This window comes from Manacus candei, unplaced genomic scaffold (genome assembly GCF_025592945.1).
Source record: "Manacus candei isolate 608988 ecotype Guabito, Panama unplaced genomic scaffold, ASM2559294v1 h1tg000070l, whole genome shotgun sequence".
Taxonomy (NCBI): domain Eukaryota; kingdom Metazoa; phylum Chordata; class Aves; order Passeriformes; family Pipridae; genus Manacus; species Manacus candei.
Window position 1 is genome coordinate 1,694,324 of NW_026138118.1, and position 19,119 is coordinate 1,713,442.

At 48.0% G+C, this 19,119-nt stretch overlaps 3 protein-coding genes across 4 annotated transcripts in view; 1 reads left to right on the forward strand and 2 right to left on the reverse strand.

Moving 5' to 3' along the window:
* The window catches only part of UBXN11 (UBX domain protein 11), a 283,062-nt gene that overhangs the window by 171,224 nt on the left and 92,719 nt on the right, over positions 1–19,119 (reverse strand). The window lies entirely within an intron of this gene.
* GPATCH3 (G-patch domain containing 3) overlaps positions 1–19,119 on the reverse strand; it is a 200,690-nt gene that overhangs the window by 118,557 nt on the left and 63,014 nt on the right. The window lies entirely within an intron of this gene.
* ARID1A (AT-rich interaction domain 1A) overlaps positions 1–19,119 on the forward strand; it is a 57,955-nt gene that overhangs the window by 18,916 nt on the left and 19,920 nt on the right. For both annotated transcript variants that reach the window (XM_051807079.1, XM_051807080.1), the window contains exons 2-4: positions 5,146–5,358; positions 6,075–6,533; positions 7,554–7,667. In XM_051807079.1, coding sequence (XP_051663039.1) covers positions 5,146–5,358; positions 6,075–6,533; positions 7,554–7,667 — 786 coding nt within the window. The remainder of the gene's footprint in view (positions 1–5,145; positions 5,359–6,074; positions 6,534–7,553; positions 7,668–19,119) is intronic.

Genomic DNA, 19,119 nt, shown 5'->3' on the forward strand with positions numbered 1-19,119 from the left:
AGCCAAACAATAGTTGGTGCTGGCGGGGCCATGTGGCGCGTCACGTGCGGGGCTGTTGCTGCCGGGGTCCTTCCCATCTGTTCCCGGCTCTTTCTGGGTTATCCGGCGCGGGTCCAAGTCCTCGCAGGCAGCCAGCTCCGTGGCCAGAGATTACGAGCACTAACCTTCCTGGCAGGAGTTGGTGTGGCTTTGCTTTTTATGCAGATTAGCCATGTGCTTCTCACTTCAAGGCGTTCCACAGGAAAAGACGTTTCCTGTGTTTGGTTCTGGGTGGGCGGCTCCGGCTCCAGTGCCGGCCGGGGCTGAGCCGGGCTCGGGAGAGAGGGATTACAGCGTGTGGCCCCCCCTTCCCCTTCCACCTCCACTGCTACGTCACCACAACACAACCACACGCGCGCTCATACTGTTGGTGTCATTCATTCAGTGCCAAGATTGCTTTAAAAAATTCCCTTGGCCCCAGTTCAAACAGGAGTACAGCTGGGATGTGTTAGATTTTAGGCAGTCTGCCCTCAATTTGAGATGAGTTATAAATAGCAGTGCCGACTTCCTTAACTACCACTCTCCGAGGTAAAATGCAGGTTAATGACTGTGGGAATCAATTAGGGCTCCTCTCGGTTAAACAGCCAGGAATGCTCTTTATTATTTTTTTATCACAAAAAACGGACAACGGAGCTGGTCAGGAAAAGGTTTAAGAGCCAAGGTGAGGGCTTTGGGCTTTTCTCTTATTTTTTTGGCATTTTTATTTTTTCAGGGGGCAGATGAGGAAACCAGTTGTGGCCAGCACCCCACATTTGCCAATAGCTGAATGATGCTGATTTGAAACTGGAGAGTTCAGCAAATGACTCTCCTTCCTTTTCTTCCTCTGGCCTAATAAAATAGAAATACGTAATAAGGTAACTGGGAAGGTCAGAATTCCATTTTTCTGTACAGCTGTGGAGGGTTTGGCTCTTGCTTCCGAAGCGGGATTTGCCCCTTCCCTTTACTCATTTTCCTGCTGGGACCAATAGCAAGTCCCCTCCAATTTAACCAAACTACTCGTTCAAGAGGCCAAATTTCTCTTCTACCAGACAAAATCTCAAAAGAACTGTTGTGGAATCCTCTTGTCTGCTTAAAGCTTTCCTTTTCTTTTTTGTTTTTTGAGGAAAACGCTGGTGTTGTTTGGAAGAAGAGCTGATTTCCCTGTGCTGCTTCATTTTAGGGGTCTGACACCCTTCACATCACACGTAGTGATTTGAAGAGCTTTTGAACTCGGCAATTTAAGCTCACTCTGGGCTTGCTGTTACAAACTCTTTAGCCTAGAAATATATCTAAATTTTCCCAAAAGCTCAGCAGTTTCCCTGGAGCACCAGCGTTCGGTCACTCTCATTACACACAGAACCACCCAGCTCTCCTTTGGGAAGTTTGACTGGTGGCAGGACAATATTTTGCCAGGTTTTGGTACTTGACAGTGTTACACAACAGCAGAGATAGCGGGATTGAGGGAGAATAGAAGCAATTTCTATGAATGCAGGGAGGTGTAAGCAGGGGGTCTGGACTTCAGTGATCAAGGAGCAACACTTTTCTCTCAATTATGTCTCTCTGTGGCAGGGCCTTTGCTTTTGAAGTGTAATCACAGTAATCTACTCCTGTGGTTTCCTATTGAAAGGATTTCCCACGTATCAGTCCAGAGAAGAATTTCCAGCCTTTTGCAGTCGGAGTTTGGTATTTCCTTATTAATCCTGAAGTGTTCTTGCAGGCATCGCTTCCTCTCGGCCCAGCTCGTGTGACACGGGCATACAAAGGGGCTGTGCAGCACCTCTGCTCCTCCCAGCACCTTCACAGGAGCTCTTGGATCAATCCCCACATCCCTGCGTTTCAACCTTTTTCTTTTCATGAGGCGCACGTAGTTAAACTGCCTGAAAGGATTGAGGTAGCAGATTCAAGGAGGCTTCCTGATGGTTGGCTCTTTGAGCCAGAGCAACAATACCAAGTGGAGAGCAGTTAAAGCCCCGTCAGCAAGACGGAGATGTGGGATATTTTGAATTAGTGGGGTATTTTGAGGGAGGAAACAACACGTTGCAGCGTTTGAGATGCAGCCCCGGGGAGCACGAATTAGCCTGTTGGCTTGCAGGAGCTGTGTATGAAATAGTTCCTTCATTAGAGGTTAATTGGCGTTTACATTTCTTCTGTTGATAGAATTTTATCTTTAAGGCTGCAATTTAGATACTCTTCGTGTTTGTTTTTAGCATCTTCTCTGTGCTGGGGCCTGTTGGAAGGGTAGCAGTTTGAGGCACTGTTGTGTCCTCCTACGCTGAGCAATCAAGGTGACTTGGTCACATCCTGGAAATATCTTTGGGGTTTGTGTTTTGGGTTTTTTTCCTTCCCTGTCTTCTTTTTTTTTTTTTTTTTTTTTTTAATGGCTGCATAAAGTTCCAAATGTTTCTTGGGAGTTTTTTAGCATTCGTCATGCTTCCTGTAGGAGTCATGAAAAAGTGAATCCTCACCTTGTTTCTCTCTTTCCTGAAGAGATGGTTACTGTTGTGGGTGACCACAGGCAAGAAAATCAGTGCAGAGGTGTGGCAGCATGTGGTCTGAGTGTATTTAAAAAAAAATAAATTAAAACCCAAAATCCCTCAAAAGGAATGTATTTGAGAAGCTACCTGCAGAGGTGAGTTATAACCAGGAGGAAGCAAGTAACAAACGGAAAAGATGCTGAAATATTTAGTCAGTAACCCCAAAGTTGCACTTTATCAGGTGGAAGGAAGGATGTGTGTGTTTGGGGGTGGTGAGAGAGAGGTTGAAGTCAAAAGCCAGGGGCTGGGAAGCCTCCTGGTGGCCCTGTTTTTACATACCAAAGAAGATAATGTGGGGAGGGAGAAGATGTCAGTAATGTAAGGTGATACCCACAAGGCAGGACTGGGGAAGCATTAGCAACAATTGCTGGGAAGATGTAAACACCATTTGCATCCTTTAGGGTGTATGGGGGCTCCACATGGGTGCTCCATTCAGGATTGAGCCCTGTAGCTCTGAGGATTCCAAGCAGAACCATCAAAGAGCTCTTTTTTCTGCCCCCATGAATGGAAGCTCCTTTTCAGAGCCAGGCACAGAACCCTGTGTGGGCTCTGGGTGTGGAGTGCAGGGATCTGGAGCTTCCTTGGAGAAGGAGCCTGGAGTCCTGCAGCCTGTGTCTGTGTTACTCCTCAGCAGCAGCAGCAGCAGCATCTGTGGTAACTTGAACACAAAACACGAAATACAACTTGTTCAGAACTGTTTTAGTATCAGTGTGGAGGAGAATGGGAACATGAGCACAGCTGAGCATGGAAGGGCATCCAAAATCCGCCTCTGGAGGGAGAATCACACCAGTGCCATGCACAGGGTCGTTTGGGAGCAGGTTCCACAGGATGACAGATGCTGTGTTTGCAGGGATGTTTGCTTTACCACCCCTGACAGAGCTCAGGGAGCATCTGGACAAGGCTCACAGGCACATGGTGTGACTCTTGGGGGTGTCCTGTGCAGGGAGTTGGACTCCATGATCCTTGTGGGTCCCTTCCAGCTCAGCATATCCTATGATTCTGTGGGTGTCTGAAGCTGGGCTGGAGTAGAGTAGAGGACTTGGACCTGGTTCTTAACTGATTTGTGCCGTGTTGGTGTGGGGAGCCTGCTTTCCACTGAGCGGGCAGCCCCCCTTTTCCCAATAACGGGGTGCTTTTCCTGCCATCCCCATTAAATCCCTCACATGGCCCAGCTGCTGTTGCCCCACCAGAGCACCATTAACTCCCTGTGGTGCCCCTCTGGCTCGGTGTTGCTGTGGGCTCGGGGCTGAGCCTCTGCTGGCAGCCAAACTCAGCAGACAGCTGGTCAAACAAATGTTCACAGGGTCTGTGTGCTGGGGCTTCAAGCTGTGCTGGCTCTTGGGGTAGGATTTTCTGAAGTGTAGCATACTGCAAGAACTTTTTTTTTTCCCTGGGAGGGTGGATTCAGCAAACATAAGTGAAATCCTGTTCTGGTCTCCGGGATTCTTCAGATTTTCCAGCCAGAGCTGGCTGTGTGTGATATTTGCTTGTGCAGACCTGTAGTGCCACTCCTCAAGCACCTGAGCTCAGCTAGAGAGGGTGGATCTGTACAAATACCACCCCAGGGCTTGTGGCAGGAAGGGATGGTGTAATAGAGAGTCCATTGTCATGGTGATCTGGTGGAAAACATCTAATTGGTATTAGTTAGGTCACCAGGAGATCAGGGAAGGATTCCCATTCAGTCCAAGTGGTGGAGGTTAAGGACTGTGCTGGGATTCATTTAGAGGTCACCATGCCAAAACAGCCCTTCCTTTAGTGTGGGAACAGCACTGCCAAGGTAAAAAAAAAAACCCTCTGTTTTGAGGTTTATAGTCTTGAGGTTTATGGTGCTTTCAGGAAATCTGATTGACTATTCCCACGTCTTGGCTCCAGGCAGGGGTAGCACAGATTAGGAAGTCCAAGGAAAGTTGCATTTATTCAGTTGTCTTGTCTCAGCTCTAAAGCCCAGGGAGCTGACTTTCAAGGCTGACAAAGTGTTTTTTGCCTGCATCCGAATAAATTCCATTCAGAACTCTTTATTCTACAGAAGGCAGCAGACACAAAGCACATGTAAAAAAAAAAAAGGCAAAAATAAAACTGCTGTGGATGTCAGTAGCACTGACCAGCGTTACTGCATCAGTGTGGATTAATTGAAATGCATAAGTGTAAATTAACAGCCTGTAGTGTTTTGGGAGACCTTGTTATACGTGAAAAAAGCAGTGTTTCTTGTGAATATTTAAATTTCCAGCCCAAATTTACCTTGTTGTGGAATATCTGGACATTAAACTACTACCTGCTATGGGGAAAAGCCACTTACACTGATAATTCATCTTTCTTAATGATCCTTCTTCCCTGTCCTGCCACGGGAGATATGTCAGCATTAAATGACTTCTCATTGGGTTTGTTCTTGGCGAAACATCTGTGGGTTTGAAAGGACAGCAGGAATCCTGCTGTAATTCCAACTGTAATGTTGGAGTTTAGCAGCTGGGAAGGGGGAGACGAGCAGCCTTTTCCCTGCGCCGACCTGTTGGAGTTTTCTTCTGGGGTTTTTGGGAAGTCGGGAGCAATTCCCGTAGCATTGGACGTACATCACGTGTCACAACTTGCCTTGCAGCCCTCGAGCCCGATGGATCAGATGGGGAAGATGAGGCCACAGCCCTACGGAGGGAACAACCCCTACACACAACAGCAGGGACCTCAGGCGGGGCCACAGCAAGGACATGGCTACCCAGGACAGCCCTATGGGCCACAGACTCCCCAGAGATATCCCATGGGAATGCAAAGCAGGACGCAAAGTACGATGGGCAGCATCTCATATGCACAGCAGGTAGAGCACCTGGTCTTCTGTGGTCTCTGTTACAGCAGGGAAAAGAGCAACAAAATGCTGTGTCTTCTGAAGGGGATCACGTTCTGCCAGGTTGGAACTGGTTATTTAGGCAAAATGGCATTTCTTTAGGCTGCATTTTGCCCCACACCTGCATCCAGGTGTGATCGACACCCGAGGACCTGTGGAATCCTCGTCTCCAAGAGAAGCAGCAGCAGAGCAGTGAATCCAACAAGGGAAAAATAAATAGCGAGGGGAGGGAGATCCTCTTTCCGCTGTGTTGTGTTAAAGACACAGCTGTTCTTTGCAGAAGAAATGACTTCAGGTCAGTTTTGGCTCATTACATGATCCGAGTGGCGCCTGCTGGACTGTTTGCAGGATTCAAGAGACAATTTTTATTTTATTTTATTTTTTTTTTTTGTATTGGAGCAAGCAGTTTTCCCTTTCAGTTTTGAAGGGTGGTCAGATGGAGATCCCTAAAGGCTTAGCTATTAAAATTTTGTTACTGCCAAGAATAATGTCACACACAAGTGACTTTTGCTGTTGTCTGGGAAATACGTAGGTGTTGGCATTTCCAGTACGTTCCCAGTTAACTGCTCTGCACAGGTTTCTGAGTTTTTACTTCTTGAGGATAATCTGTGTGTGTGTGTGTGTGTGTGTGTGTGTGTGTGTGAGAAATACCTTTGTAACTGGCATAACTCCATCCTCTTCCTCTGCAGATGCCTCCCTACGGGCAGCAGGGCCCCAGCGCGTATGGGCAGCAAAGCCAGACTCCATATTACAACCAGCAAAGCCCTCACCCCCAGCAGCAGCAGCCTCCATACTCCCAGCAGCCTCCATCCCAGACCCCTCACTCTCAGCCTTCTTATCAGCAGCAGCAACAGCCTCAATCTCAAGCTCCACAGCTCCAGACATCGCAGCCGGCGTATTCCCAGCAGCAATCCCAGCCGCCCCATCAGCAGTCCCCGACTCCATACCCCCAGCAGCAATCCACAGCCCAGCAGCACCCCCAGAGCCAGCCCCCCTACTCCCAGCAGCAGTCCCAGTCGCCGTACCAGCAGCAGCAAACCCAGCAATCAGCTTCCTCAGCCCTGTCCCAGCAGTCCTCGTCGTACCCCCAGTCCCAGCCGCCGCAGCCGCAGTCTGCGTATTCCCAGCAACGCTTCCCCCCTCCTCAGGTAGGTCATCTCCTGCCTTTTTTATTTTTTTTATCTTCTGCAAGTGTTTTGTTTGTTTGTTTGTTTTTTAAGAAGTTGTGCAAATCCTTTTGGTTCGTGCGTTAAAATCGGTTGAACGCGTCAACGAGTCGGGTGGGAGGATATGATCAGAGCCGGGCTGACTCCTCTTGTGTCTCAGATGTGGTGGTAACAGGCCATGCTAATACTGCAGTTTTAAAGACTCATGCTAAGGAAAATGCTGCTGGTTGGCAGTTCAGGAAGAATTTGTTCATGGAAAGGGTTGTCAGGCATTGGAACTGCTCAGGGAGGTGGTGGAGTCCCCACTCCTGGAGGTGTTCAGGGAACAGCTCAGTGCTCTGGTCTGGTTGACAAGGTGGTGATTGGTCAGAGGTGAGACTCAATGACCTTGGAGGTCTTCTCCAACCTCAGTGCTTCTGTAAATAGCAGTGTAAAGGATTCCACAATGGAATGGTTTCCACCTGCAGTTCTCCAGGTGGTCCCACAGCTACTTGTTTCAGCACAATGGCAGAGCACAGTTTGCAGAGCGACACGTGGGTGGTGATGGAAGAGTTTGCTCTTAAATGTAAAACTTGGCTTTAGGGAGGAGAAACAAAGCTGGCTGGGACCTTTCAGCAAACACTGCGACGCATCCAAGGCAGCTGTTGAAAAGTGGAAGGTTTTAATTGACTTGCCTTGTGTATGTAATGAGGTACTTGGTGAGATGTTAGAAGGTGAAGAAGTGAAATGAGCAGATCCCAGGACAGCCTCTGATCTCCAGGATCTGTTGTAAGGGAAAGCTCCAGAATACTGTTCTGTCAGGTTTTAGACTTGTACTCCCAACTCTGTAGTAGTTGGGCAGTGTTTGTGTGCAAATCTTTGCTGTCTTGCCTCCTGTTTTGATCAAATGTCACCAAGGGAACACGAATCTTCCTCAGTGTGAGAATATACCACAGTGATTCCAACAGAGGCTTTATTGCATTCCCATTTGTGGTGTTCTTGTGGTGTTTCTTGATGTTTCAGGAGTTATCTCAAGACTCATTTGGGTCCCAGGCATCATCTGCTCCCTCAATGGCTTCCAGTAAAGGGCAAGAAGACATGAACTTGAATCTTCAGTCCAGACCTTCCAGCCTGCCGGTGAGTGGAGGGAACGGGGTGAGGGCAATCAGAAGCACAGCAGGATAAATTAGCACTGGTAGTATTCCACATGGAAATGGGAATGATGGAGGCTGCCTGTGCTTTTTACTAAGTCATTAGCTTCTGGCTTCCCAGTGGAGATTGAATGTAATTTACAAAAGTAATGGATTTGAGAGGGAAGTTTAACCCTGAGTACTCTGCTCGGCAGGTTCTGCCGAAAACATTTCATTTTTTGGGCTCTCTGTTTGCAGTGGCTGAAGTACCTGACCTCTGTCAGAGTAGGCCCTGACTTTCAGGGGAAATTGTCTTATTTTTATTTTATTTTTCTGTTCCTTAGCCCACTGTGGCACTGGTGGCTGGCAGCCTGGAGCACCATTCCCTTTCTGTCTCGTTGGATCCTTATACTGCTGATTTAAGCTTCTTTGGTCCAATCTGACTGAACAGTTGGTGAAAAAGACAAGTTTATTAGTACCTGGAGTGAGGAAGATCAGTCCCATGTAGCTCCTTCCTTGACAGATGGAGAATTATATTTCCTTTTGCATCCTAAATCTGCTTGCTGGATGTGCAGTGACCAGTTGGGGATGAGATTAGTGCCCAGCGTTCAGCACTTTTTGGACCAGAGTAGTTTAACTTTGGGTTAAAACATCAAGAAAATGGAGAAGTATTAAAACTTTAGATTAGTTTGCACAACTTGGTCTGTGCCTTTGACTTGGAGGAAAAGTTTGGAGCTGCTGAGTTCCGATTTTACTGGTTGCATGAATTCTACCCAGTAGGAAGTGAGTGAGCTTTTATTTTTTTATTTAACCACTGGCTAAATCAGTGTTTGGAGCTGCAGTTGGATTGGCCAGAGGAGTGAGCTGTGTGCATAACCAAGTTATTTTTGCTCCCAGCAATGAGAACAGCTTTGTTGTGAGCCCCTTGAAATAATTCCTTTGGATTGTGGGTACAAATTGTCACCCAAAATACAGAGTGATTCTAGTTCTGACCACCTAATGGGAGTAGTTGTGGGTTGTTGCCGTTTTCTTCCCTCTCTTTTATTTTTTTTTTTTTTTGCCTTTTGGACCCTGATTACAAAGATTTAATTTGTTCTGAGGCCTGGGGGAAAAAAAAAATCTTTTTAAATAGCATGTTTCTTTCCACTCTGCCTCTCCACAAGTTCTTCCATGTGACCCATCTTCTGGCGAGGAACGTAGGAAAAGTGAAGTGAAGTAATTGAAGAAATTGCTGTAGCTTGGAACGGTGGGAAGTCCTGTTCAGTGGCATTGTTGATGGAGCCTTCCTGAACCCTACTGATCCCCCTGCCTTGGATTATAGGAATTTGTAGCTCTGCTTTGCAGAAGTGGCTCCTGCTCAGCACCAAGTGGGAGTTTGTTTTATACCTTGTGGTTAAATATATTTGGTCCTTTTCAAGTTGTCCCTTCTCCCTAGCAGTCTAAGAAAAGGAATTCATCTCTGCTTCAAGAGTGGAGGAACCCAGAAATGAGGGAATATGTGGTTTTCCTGGCCTTGTCACCAAATAATTTGCATTTGAGAAATCCAGCAGTCTTTAGCTTGCTGGTGTATTTTTGGGCCTTTTCTTTCTTGGTAGGCAAAACTCAAAAAAAGGAGGCTTCCTGCAGAAAAATCACTCTTTTTCTTGTACTTGTTCCATAATTCCTTGTCACCTTGTTTGGATCCTGTAGGACAAGAGCAGCCACCAACTGAGAAGGGCCTCAGACAGGGATGCTGTGGGGTGGTTAAAAGGGATGCTGGAAGCCAACTCCTTGTTTTCAGTGATCAATCTCCTGCACAAAGTTTGGCCTGGGGATGCTCAGGAACACAAGAGCTCCGTGGAAGTGCACCATCAATTTCTTTTTATCTTCCTGATATTGCTCAGTCTGTCTGGTTTAGAAGGTTTTATCCTGCTCAGGAGGATTCCTAGATCCCTCTTTTGCCATCATGGATGACTTACAGAAGCAGAGTTAGTTTGTGGGCTTTTATTTTTTTTTTTTCCTAGTTCTGAGCCCTTTTCCAAGCCTCGGTGGGCACTGTGGAATTGCTCACTGGGAATCTTGGAATCAGGGCAAATCATGCCATGCATCATCTTTAATGAAACATATATCAACCCCCAGCAGGAAAAGGGAGGTTCCTGCTTTTTGGGTCCTTGGAAAGTATTAAATTTATGTACCCAATGCCTTTGTGAGGCTCTGGCCTTTACACGTTGATATTGTAGATCAGTGTTCACTTTGGAATTCTAAACAATAAAGGGGGAATATTTCTTTGGCTGATCCATCACCCTTTCAGGAGGTGGTGATCTCCTGGCAGGGCCATTGTCAAGTTGTTCAGCTCCCGTGGCTTTGTCAGGAGGGGCCTGAGGAATGTCACGTTGATTGTTCTGGGTGGGGGCTTCGAAATCCCTTCCCAGTGATGATTTTTGTGCCACTAACTAAACTTCCTCCTGAGCTCATATGAGCTCTCTGATGGCTTTTAAAGAGGAATAGCATCCCTGTGAGTGTCCTGGTTGTTCTTCCTTCCTGTAGCAGGCAAGGTGAGGAATTTCTATGTAAAATTCACTGCTTCCCAAGGGAGCCTCTGCCAGGATTGCAGCCAAACTAAACTTAGATTGCAATTGCACAGGAGAAGTGAAGTGCAGTCTTTTGTGTCTGGGTGTAACAGAGGAATAGTCATCCTTAGGATAAAACTGTTTCTCCCAGGAGATTCCCAAGTCTCTTCTCCTTAGCAGAAAAATTCCTCCTGGCGAGTTCGTATCCAGTTTATCCGGTGTCTTCACCGTTTGAAGTTTGGGTTCTGAGGCTGAAAGAGTCAAACATTTCCAGCTATTACCTACCTTCAGCCACGGAAGGTGCTGGCAGCAAGTCTGGGAGAAGCAAATTGGGTGCTGGAGCATCCGTTTGGGTTTGGATTGCGGGTCGGTTCTGCCGCAAAGTTCTTTGGAGTTTTAGGATTGTTGGGAGGGATTTTGTATCTCCCTGTGGAACGTGGAACAGATGTTACTTTGCCCCAGTCTCTGTCTGATGGCTTTGAAGGAGTTGGGGGCAAGTTCCTGGTGGCTTTGAGGTGGATGAGGGGTGGAGGCAGTGGTGCCCACCAGGCTGTTCATTCCTTCCCAGCCACAGGTCGGTGTTTGTGGTGTTTGAACTTCCAAGTTGGCCCCTAAAACCATTTTTGAAGCAAATCTGTGTCCACTGGCTTATATTTACTTTTCACTGGAGCTTCTGGGATTTCTTCAGTGAAGTTTTCCTACGTGTGGAGCCCAAAACTGGTGTGAGAGGTATTGTTTCAGCATTTCAGTAGGAAAGGTTTTTGCTTGGGGTGGGACATACAGCCAAACCAGGAAGGCAGATACTGGCGTGGTTTTGGAGGTCCTGACTCTGCAAAGTTATGTTTGGATTTTTGTGGCAGCAAACTAGGACAGCTTGGGCTAAAGTTTCAGAATTCCCTGCCCAGAGTGTCCTTAGTTTGGTCAGTGTACTGGATATCCCGAGGGAGAAACCCCATCCGTGTTCTGGGCAGTTTATATTCATCTTGTTGTAGAGCAGGAATACTTTCAACTTCAGTATTTTGATTTTTTGCACTATTGGAAAACTGTTTGGTTTATTAGTGGTGTTTCACTTTGGTTCGTGTCTGACTTTAAATCTGGAAAGTGTCTTGTCAGTGGCAGAAAAGGATTGTAACCGACTGAAAACATTCCTGATCCATGCTTGACTTCCAAACTTGCCTTTTGGTCTTGGGTCTTTGCAGTGTGGATTTAACAAAACTGGGATTTGTGGGGAGGGGAGAGGAATGAGGCTGCAGAGTTTTGGCAGAGCCTGTCTGTGAATATCCCCAGCAGTTGTGGGGTGGTTTTGGTTTGATTATCTCTTCCTTTCTAAGTCAAGTAGTTACTGAATTTGGACCCTGGAGGTTGTCACGGAAGCACAATTTGAATTTTCCATTCTTAACAACTGGTCATTTCAGCTTGTGCTCTGGGAGTGCTTGAAGTGGAATAAAGTTGAGCTCTGTCAGCTGCGTCCCCTGACCTGGAAATAATCAATGCAACAGGCTGAAATGCAGCAAAAAACTGTCTCAGAGCTGCTGTGGAGGGAGGGAGGAGCAGCCTGTTCTTTGAGCTTAAAATGAATAATTTTGACAATTTTTTTCAGGAGAAAGGGAGAAAGAACCTTTTATAGTTGAATCTGCTGGTCACTTCAAGCCTTTTATTTTTTTTTTTTTCCCTCTCCTTTTTTCTCTTTCCATATGGGACTTCCTGCTTCTGTTTGGTTTGTATTTGGCCTTTTGAGCTTGTCTTATTGCTTGCCTTAGGAGAGGGATTAGCCGTGTGTGCATTTCAAAGCAGGGCAGTGCTGTGGGGCCTGGGCAGCACAGTGGATATGCAGATAAACCCACCTGCACCTCGAGGCTTCCCCCAGGAGCACAAGACCCGAAACTTTGGTGGTAGATATCCCTGCATTCCAGTCTATGCTGATCTGAACAGTTTTTATCCGAGTTACAGTGATGGGGTAGTTAAAAATGTGGTTTTCCCTGGTCAGTGATCCTCTGCCCAAGATTTTTTTGAGTGTGTGACTGTGGCCACCATTGCGTGGTTTCTTGAGGAGGCTGTGCCTTTTTTTTTTTTCCCCCCCCAATTTTTTACATTTCTCTAATAGTGGAGAGCACAGGGTGCTGCTCCAGAGCCACCCTGACCTTCCACCCTGGCCACTCCAGTTCCACGCCTGCGACCCGCCCCGGGGATGCTTTGCTGTGTGTCCATGTGGCAGTTTTCTCCTCTCCCACCCCTTCCTCTGGGTCTGAAGGGTGTTCAGGGGGGGAACTCCCCACCCCACACTGCACTGCCTGGAGCCTGTCCCCTTCTCCAGCAGCGAGCATCCCCCCGGAGCTGTGCCGGAGCCGCTGATGCAGGAGCTGCGCTATGCTCGATGCCGGGCTCGTTTCCTGTTTCTATTCTGGTCGTGAGCAGCTCAGCTCTGCTTCCTGCCTGCACGCCTCGCACAGATTCCCCGAGCCCCCAGCCCTTCCTTTGCTTCCCAGCGATTCCCACCCAGCTGGAAGCAGAGCCGGTGATCCCCGGAGCGGGCGGCAGCTCCCTCGGCAGCTCCCTCGGCGCAGAACAGGCTCCTGTTCTTTTACCCTTGTTCCAGGCCCTGCCACAGTGATTAGGCAGGTCAGTGCTGCAGCAGGAAATTGCTGTAGGATGACCAGTCCTGCTCTTGGATCCCGAACAATGGTCTGTGCTCCGTCACACGCGTCCCCTGCGCCGCCGCAGCCGCAGGATCCCGAGCTGCTCCTGAGGATCCCGAGCTGCTCCTGAGGATCCCGAGCTGCTCCTGAGGATCCCGAGCTGCTCCTGAGGATCCCGAGCTGCTCCTGAGGATCCCGAGCTGCTCCTGCGCCATGGCCGGAGCTCAGGCCTCACAGGGTGACCCCTCTGCTTCTGCTCTCCTCCTTGTGGGGCTGGGAAATCATTTTTTCACTTCCTTTTTGCTGCTGACTCGGTGTCATTGGAGACCCTTTAAAAGGCACGGAAGCCGCTTGTCAGTCTGATGTTGGGCTTATGATCCTCGTCCTCTTCCCTTTCCATCAAAACTTAACCCTGCCAGAGGTCCCACCCCGTGCTGGGGAGGGAGAGTCTGTGTTGGTGTGACCTCCATCTGCTGCGTGGAGCGGTTGCAGGGGTAATAAAGGTGTTTAACACAGTGTTTAAGCACTGCCACTGTAGAGCTTTTGCTCTACAGGAATCATTTCCCTCTTAATATCCTTCTGGCGTGCAGGATTGATTTGTCTTGGAGACGAGTGGGATCATAAATGTCATGGAGAAAACTCTTTCCACGTGGTGCCCAAATGTGGGGCATGGCAGGGACCCAAGGCTTCAGCTGCCCCCATGCCCTTCCCGCAGCCAGGATGGGCTTGGATGGGTCATGCCAGGATTCCAAACCAGTCCTGGTATTGGAGGAGGAGTTTTATGGTTGGCTTTTATTACAGTTTTGAGTCAGGTCTTACACAGGAAAACAGAAACCTTTATTTAAAGGAAAAAAAAAAAAAGGTTTAATTTCCTGAAATGACAAAAAGTGACAGCTCTAGGAATTGACTGTTTTTGGCATTCTGACCCTGAAGGGGGAGCACCGGGCAGACGTCAGACCCATGGGCCAGGTTTCCATGGATATTTTACCTCTTCCTGTACACACTCCCTGCTCAGAGCCAGAGTGAGAGGGGAATTTCCTTGATTCTTTCCAGTCGTGTCTCTGGTGTCTCCATCCCACATGGCTCAGCAGTACCTGGGTGTAAGGATGGCATTACAGAAAGGTTCTTGATGGGAAGTGGTTTCTCTGGAGATGCTCCAGGGTCTGGGGCTCAGCCATGTTGCTCCATCACTGCCTCCCCACAGGTGTGACAGGCTTTGGGAAGGAGCTGCCAGCTTCCAGCTCTCTCTTAGAATCATAGAATGGTTTGGGTTGGAAGGGACCTTAAAGCTCATCTTGTTCCACCCACGGGCAGAGACACCTTCCAGTGAGAGAACCACCAGGATTCATCAGGCTTGCAAATACCTGAGACCTTAGAAATCTTGTTCTCTCCTAAAACCTTCCTTCCTTCCGCTTTTTCAGAAATTAGTTGCATCACTGCTAATTGTCTCAGAGGCAGATGAGAATACTAAAAGCTTATTTATCTTAAAATCCAAAGTGTTGGATGAACAGGGGCCTTTTTAATTCTGTAATCATTTCAGCCTCCTGCCTTTGCTGCACCTCTTTGCCCACCCTGACTCGGGTGGTTGGCTTTGGTGGCACAGTCACATGCTGGGATGACTAAATGCTTTGGAGTCCAAATGTGTGGAACACATCAGGGGATGTGTTCCTCTGGAAAGAGCTTTTCAGAGAAGCACTTCTGGGGAATGGGAATATCCTCATGGCTGGCAACGAGAGGGTTGCTTCCTGCCTCTTCCGTGATTCCGTGTTTTATGTGATCTGGGGTTTGTCTTCAGACTGAAGGAGGAGACTTAAAAACCTCTGGAAGGAAAACAAAAGCTCTTTGAATAAATGGGTTGTGGTTTTGTCAGCTGAGGCCTGTACTAGTTTCCCTCCTGCACTTGCCTTCCCAAGACCAACCTTTCCAAACGATGGGATTGACTTGTAGGTTCCTTAATCCCCACACCGTCCAGAAAACCAGTAAGAGCATCCTCTGGTCCTGCTGCCATGTTGCTACTTGTTGTGCCTGGGATCCTCCTGCTTCGTTCCTGCAGCTTGTTTTGGGGTCAGTGTTGCTGTGGGAGCTGGAGGTTTTATCCTTTCCCTTCTGGATGGATGGGACAACCTCTGGGATAGCTGAAGTGACGCTGCTCTGCCAAGCAAAATTCGGCATTTACCTGCTGCCTCGGATATTTGATGTTGTATCAACGTGTGGATAAAGCTGGGAGTGCTTTTAGCAGCTGAGCAGCCTCCAAAGGGTTAAATGGAAACTCTTCTGTCCATTTTTGCTGTTGCATCTCCCGGGCTCCCGCGGAAGAGCTCAGCACCCAGCGCTCTCCGGGTGGGAATGCTGGCCTTCCACATGGCAGGCTTTCCCTTCAGCGACATCTTGTTCTGTGGATGAATCACGTTACTCCTTCCCTACTTTGTGCTGCAACTACAGCTCTGAATCTCCGCTCTCCGAAGACCGAGAAGATGAGATATTTTTTCAGTCTGCTCAGTGCTCGGAGAGGGTGGAAAACCCTCTTGCCTTCCTTTTTTTTTTTTTTTTAAAATATGTTTTATTTTATTTTATTTTATTTGGAGGGAGAAGAGAAGGAGGGGTGGCACAGGGTAGGAGCAGGAGATGTGATTAAAGCTCCTGCTGAGTAGATCTGTGGGAGTGGAGTATCGACCTCTGAAAAATCAATGGCTGCTGCGGTAGCAGCGCTGGCTGTTCCGCAAGGCTCCCGTTGCAGGAATGTAGTAAAGCCAGCAGCACTTCCCTCTGTCCTCCTCCCTGCTTTATTTTGTACCTGCTCTCTGCCAGCAGACCAGACTCACCTGGATTTACTGAGCTGGATTAGAACAGCAGCTTATTTTTGCAGTCAGAGAGAAATTCCTCGTGTGCCACCGAGCCCCTCCTCCCGACAGCCTCCTCTCCGAATGCTCCTTTCCCTGCAGTGCAGCTCGAGCCTGCAGCTTCTCCCAGTTTGTCTAAAGCCAGCCTGGAAGAATGAGCTTTCCAGCTTCTTTTTTGGAGCAGGGAAACTGCACGAGTCTCTCCTGGCATGTTCCAGTCCCCATCTTAGGTTTGTGATTGTCAGCGCTGGTGCCTGAGAGGAGCTGAAACTCCTCGGAAGGGAAGGGAATATGGACCCTGTAGCACAGGCTGAAGCCTTGCTAGTGTTGCCTCCCTCATATTTGTTTTAGTGGGCAGGTGTTTTCCCCTTGAAGTTGTAAAGTCTAGCACTTATTTCCTCTCCCCAAGGACTGCGTGGATGAGTAAGTGGCACATAAGGACTCGAAGGTCCTTGTGGCACCCTCAGTTTTGTACCAGGATCTTGTTTTTTTTTCTTTTTTTCTCTTGCAGAACCTGAGAACTGTCTGGTTTCTTGTTGCCCCACATCACCCTTGCTCACATTAGAGGTTGAGCTTCCAGGGATGTATCCAAGGGGCCAAACCCAGTGATTTAATTGCATAAATAAATCCCTTTGTTCCTTCTGATTGCTGATCTTGTCCCGTTTTGAAGTGGGATGTAAGAGAAGAGGCAAGGCCATGAATTTACAGAGTTCCATAAAACATGGAAGTGTAGTGGGCAGCTTGTGCTGGCGTGGCAGTGAGCTTCCTTCTGGGAATTCCCTGGTTTTTATGCCAGGACAAAGTCGTCCTTCCCTGTTAAATTTAAAACCAAGCTTTTTGGCTTGTCACAGAGTAAGGGGTAAGAGCCACGTGGCAGTGGAGGAAACTCTGCACGGTCAGGGGTCACCAGCTCATGTTGCTGGGCTTTGGTTATATTTGATTAGTCTTTAGTCATCTTGGGCAGCTTGGGAATGTGGATGGACATGTTTCCCACACGTGTATGAGCACAAAATCAGTAACAGGTAAACTGACAGCTTTAAAAATACGTGGTTTTGGGTTCTACCCCACTCTTCTCAAAGTATGGCAGGGGACAGAGCACGGGGGAACAGAGTGTTGCCAGAAAGTTCTCAGTGTGGTGAGGGAAAGACATTGGAAAGACATCCTGGTCTGTCACATCTGTGAAAACCTCAGGTTGGCTTTGCCAGGTGTCCTCTTGGATGTGCTGTGGGTGTGTGGTGTGAGTGGAGCACGGGGAGGTCTCCAGGCTGCTCAGTGCTGGGAGACAGTGCTTTGTGGAGCGTGAGGTGCAGGATTCAGTTACCTGTGCTGCTGAGCAGGAACGAGTCTATCCATGTCCCCAAAATAGCAGGGAGATCCTGCCAGTCAGCTGTGTAATTGTTGTGATGGAAAGAACTGAGATATTTTGGGTGTGGAAATAAAGGGGGAAGGAAGGGACAAGATTGTGATTTTTAGGTATTGGTAGTTCTTGAGTCAGTGGGAAAGCAACTGCAGAGAGAAAGAACTTGTAATAGAAAGTGGGCATTTCAATTAGAAGAATAAAGAGGCCTTTTCCCTTTCAGAAAGAATGGGGGAATACATTTATCCATTGTTCTCTGGTCTTGCTTGTGAGCATCTTTATGGAAATAACTGGCCTTACAGAATTTATAAGCTGCACCACATGCTCATCTCCAGACCATAATTTCCTTGAGTGCTGTCTGGTGATCTGATAGTGCTGGATCATTCCACCCTGCCTGAGCTCCTTCCCTCTTCCCCCACACTTCCCACGTGCAGAGGCCGGGGAATGGGCAGGGGAGGCTATTCCATTTGCTTTCTGGTCAGTCTTCCTGCTCTTCCAGGCAAGTGGGATGGGCCGGAGCGGAGGAGCCTTGAATCTCTCTTCTCCTCTGGGATTTTATTACCTTGATCTTAAGCATTTCTCGTTGTTTCATCTTTCTGTTTGTTTAACAAACAAGCTCCTATCAGATAGTGGGGTGGTGGTTCCTCTTGTCAGATAAAAGAACCCCCGGCTGTTTCCAGCACGAACCAGCCCCGGCTCCCTCGCCTCGGCCGTGCCAGGATAGATGAACTCCCCTGCCCCCTTCCCCTGGGTACCAGATTGTGCCATTCCAGGCCTGGGTTTGTTGTGGTGTGAAAAGGGAGGTGTTGCTGCCGAGCCCTTGTTTGTCAGCAGCACTGACAGAGCCGTGCTGGCACCGGCCAGGCTCGGGCATCCAGTCGCAGCTGGAAGGGTTATCGTTCCAGGGTCCCCGTGGGCTTCCGCTATCGGGTCACATCCCAAAATAACACTGGGCAGTATTTCAAGCGAAGAAACTCAGGCTTTTGGGGCTGCAGCCAGCCTGGAGTGTGAGATTCTGTGTGAAATAGTTGGAATCCCTCCAGCGTTTTTGATCTGCATGGCAGATGAGCAATAAAATGCATAAAAAACACATTGGAAACACGTGAGGAAATTCTCCAGACCCTGACGTTTCCTCCGAGTTGGCAGAGTTACTGCTGCCGAGCCTCACCTCCTGTCTCAGCTCTGTTGGCTGTGCTGGGGGAGGAGGGAAGGGGAGAGCCCTTCTCCTGCTGCTGCTGTGTCTTTCCAGGTCTCCTCCTGATGCTCCGTGGGAGGCAAATAAAACCTCCCAGGCCCTCTCCTCTTGGGCTTCATCCAGAACCCACGGCAGCAGCAGCAGGTCTCCATTATTTCCATGAGGTTTGGGTTTTTTTAAGGCTTCTCTGCCTTTAAAACAGGTTGTAGAGAGTTGGAGAGATTTTGTTTTCCCCTGGTTTGGGGATATCAGAGCTGGGGGGTGTCCTTTAGGTTTAGTTAAAACCTTGATGCTTGGTGTCCTGAGATAACTTGATAGGAGGAAACCAGCTCCTCGCTGATGAGCTGCTTGCACTCAGACATTCCAGTCCCTGTTTGCTCCTTCCCCTTGCAGGAGTTTCCCTTCTGAGAAACTCAGTCCTGAATAACACACTCAGAAAATGCTGCTCTGCTGGCAGAGCCCTTCTTTGCTGGAAAATGACTTTATTGTTGGAATTCACAAAACTTAACAGATTTTTAGAGGTGAAAGTCACTTTATGAGTTACTTGATTTTTATGGTTGTGTTTCATCTCCTGTCTTAACAGCCATGAAAGGGGGATGTGTAATTTACTTCTAACTCATTTAAACCAATAATCTGAGAATCTGATCCACAGCTAAAGGTCTGCTGTTCCTCTGTGGGGTCCCTGATGGTATGTCAGCAATGCAGAGGGGCCCTCACTCTCACAAAACCCACCCAGTATTCACCTGCTTAATTAAAACTGGATGTTTTTCAGTGATTTAGGCTTTGATGCATAGAATGGTCAAAGACATCAGCTTTAAAGATCATTATCTAGTTATTTAGGAGTTAATTTTCAAAGAGTTTTTAATGTTACTTCATTTTATG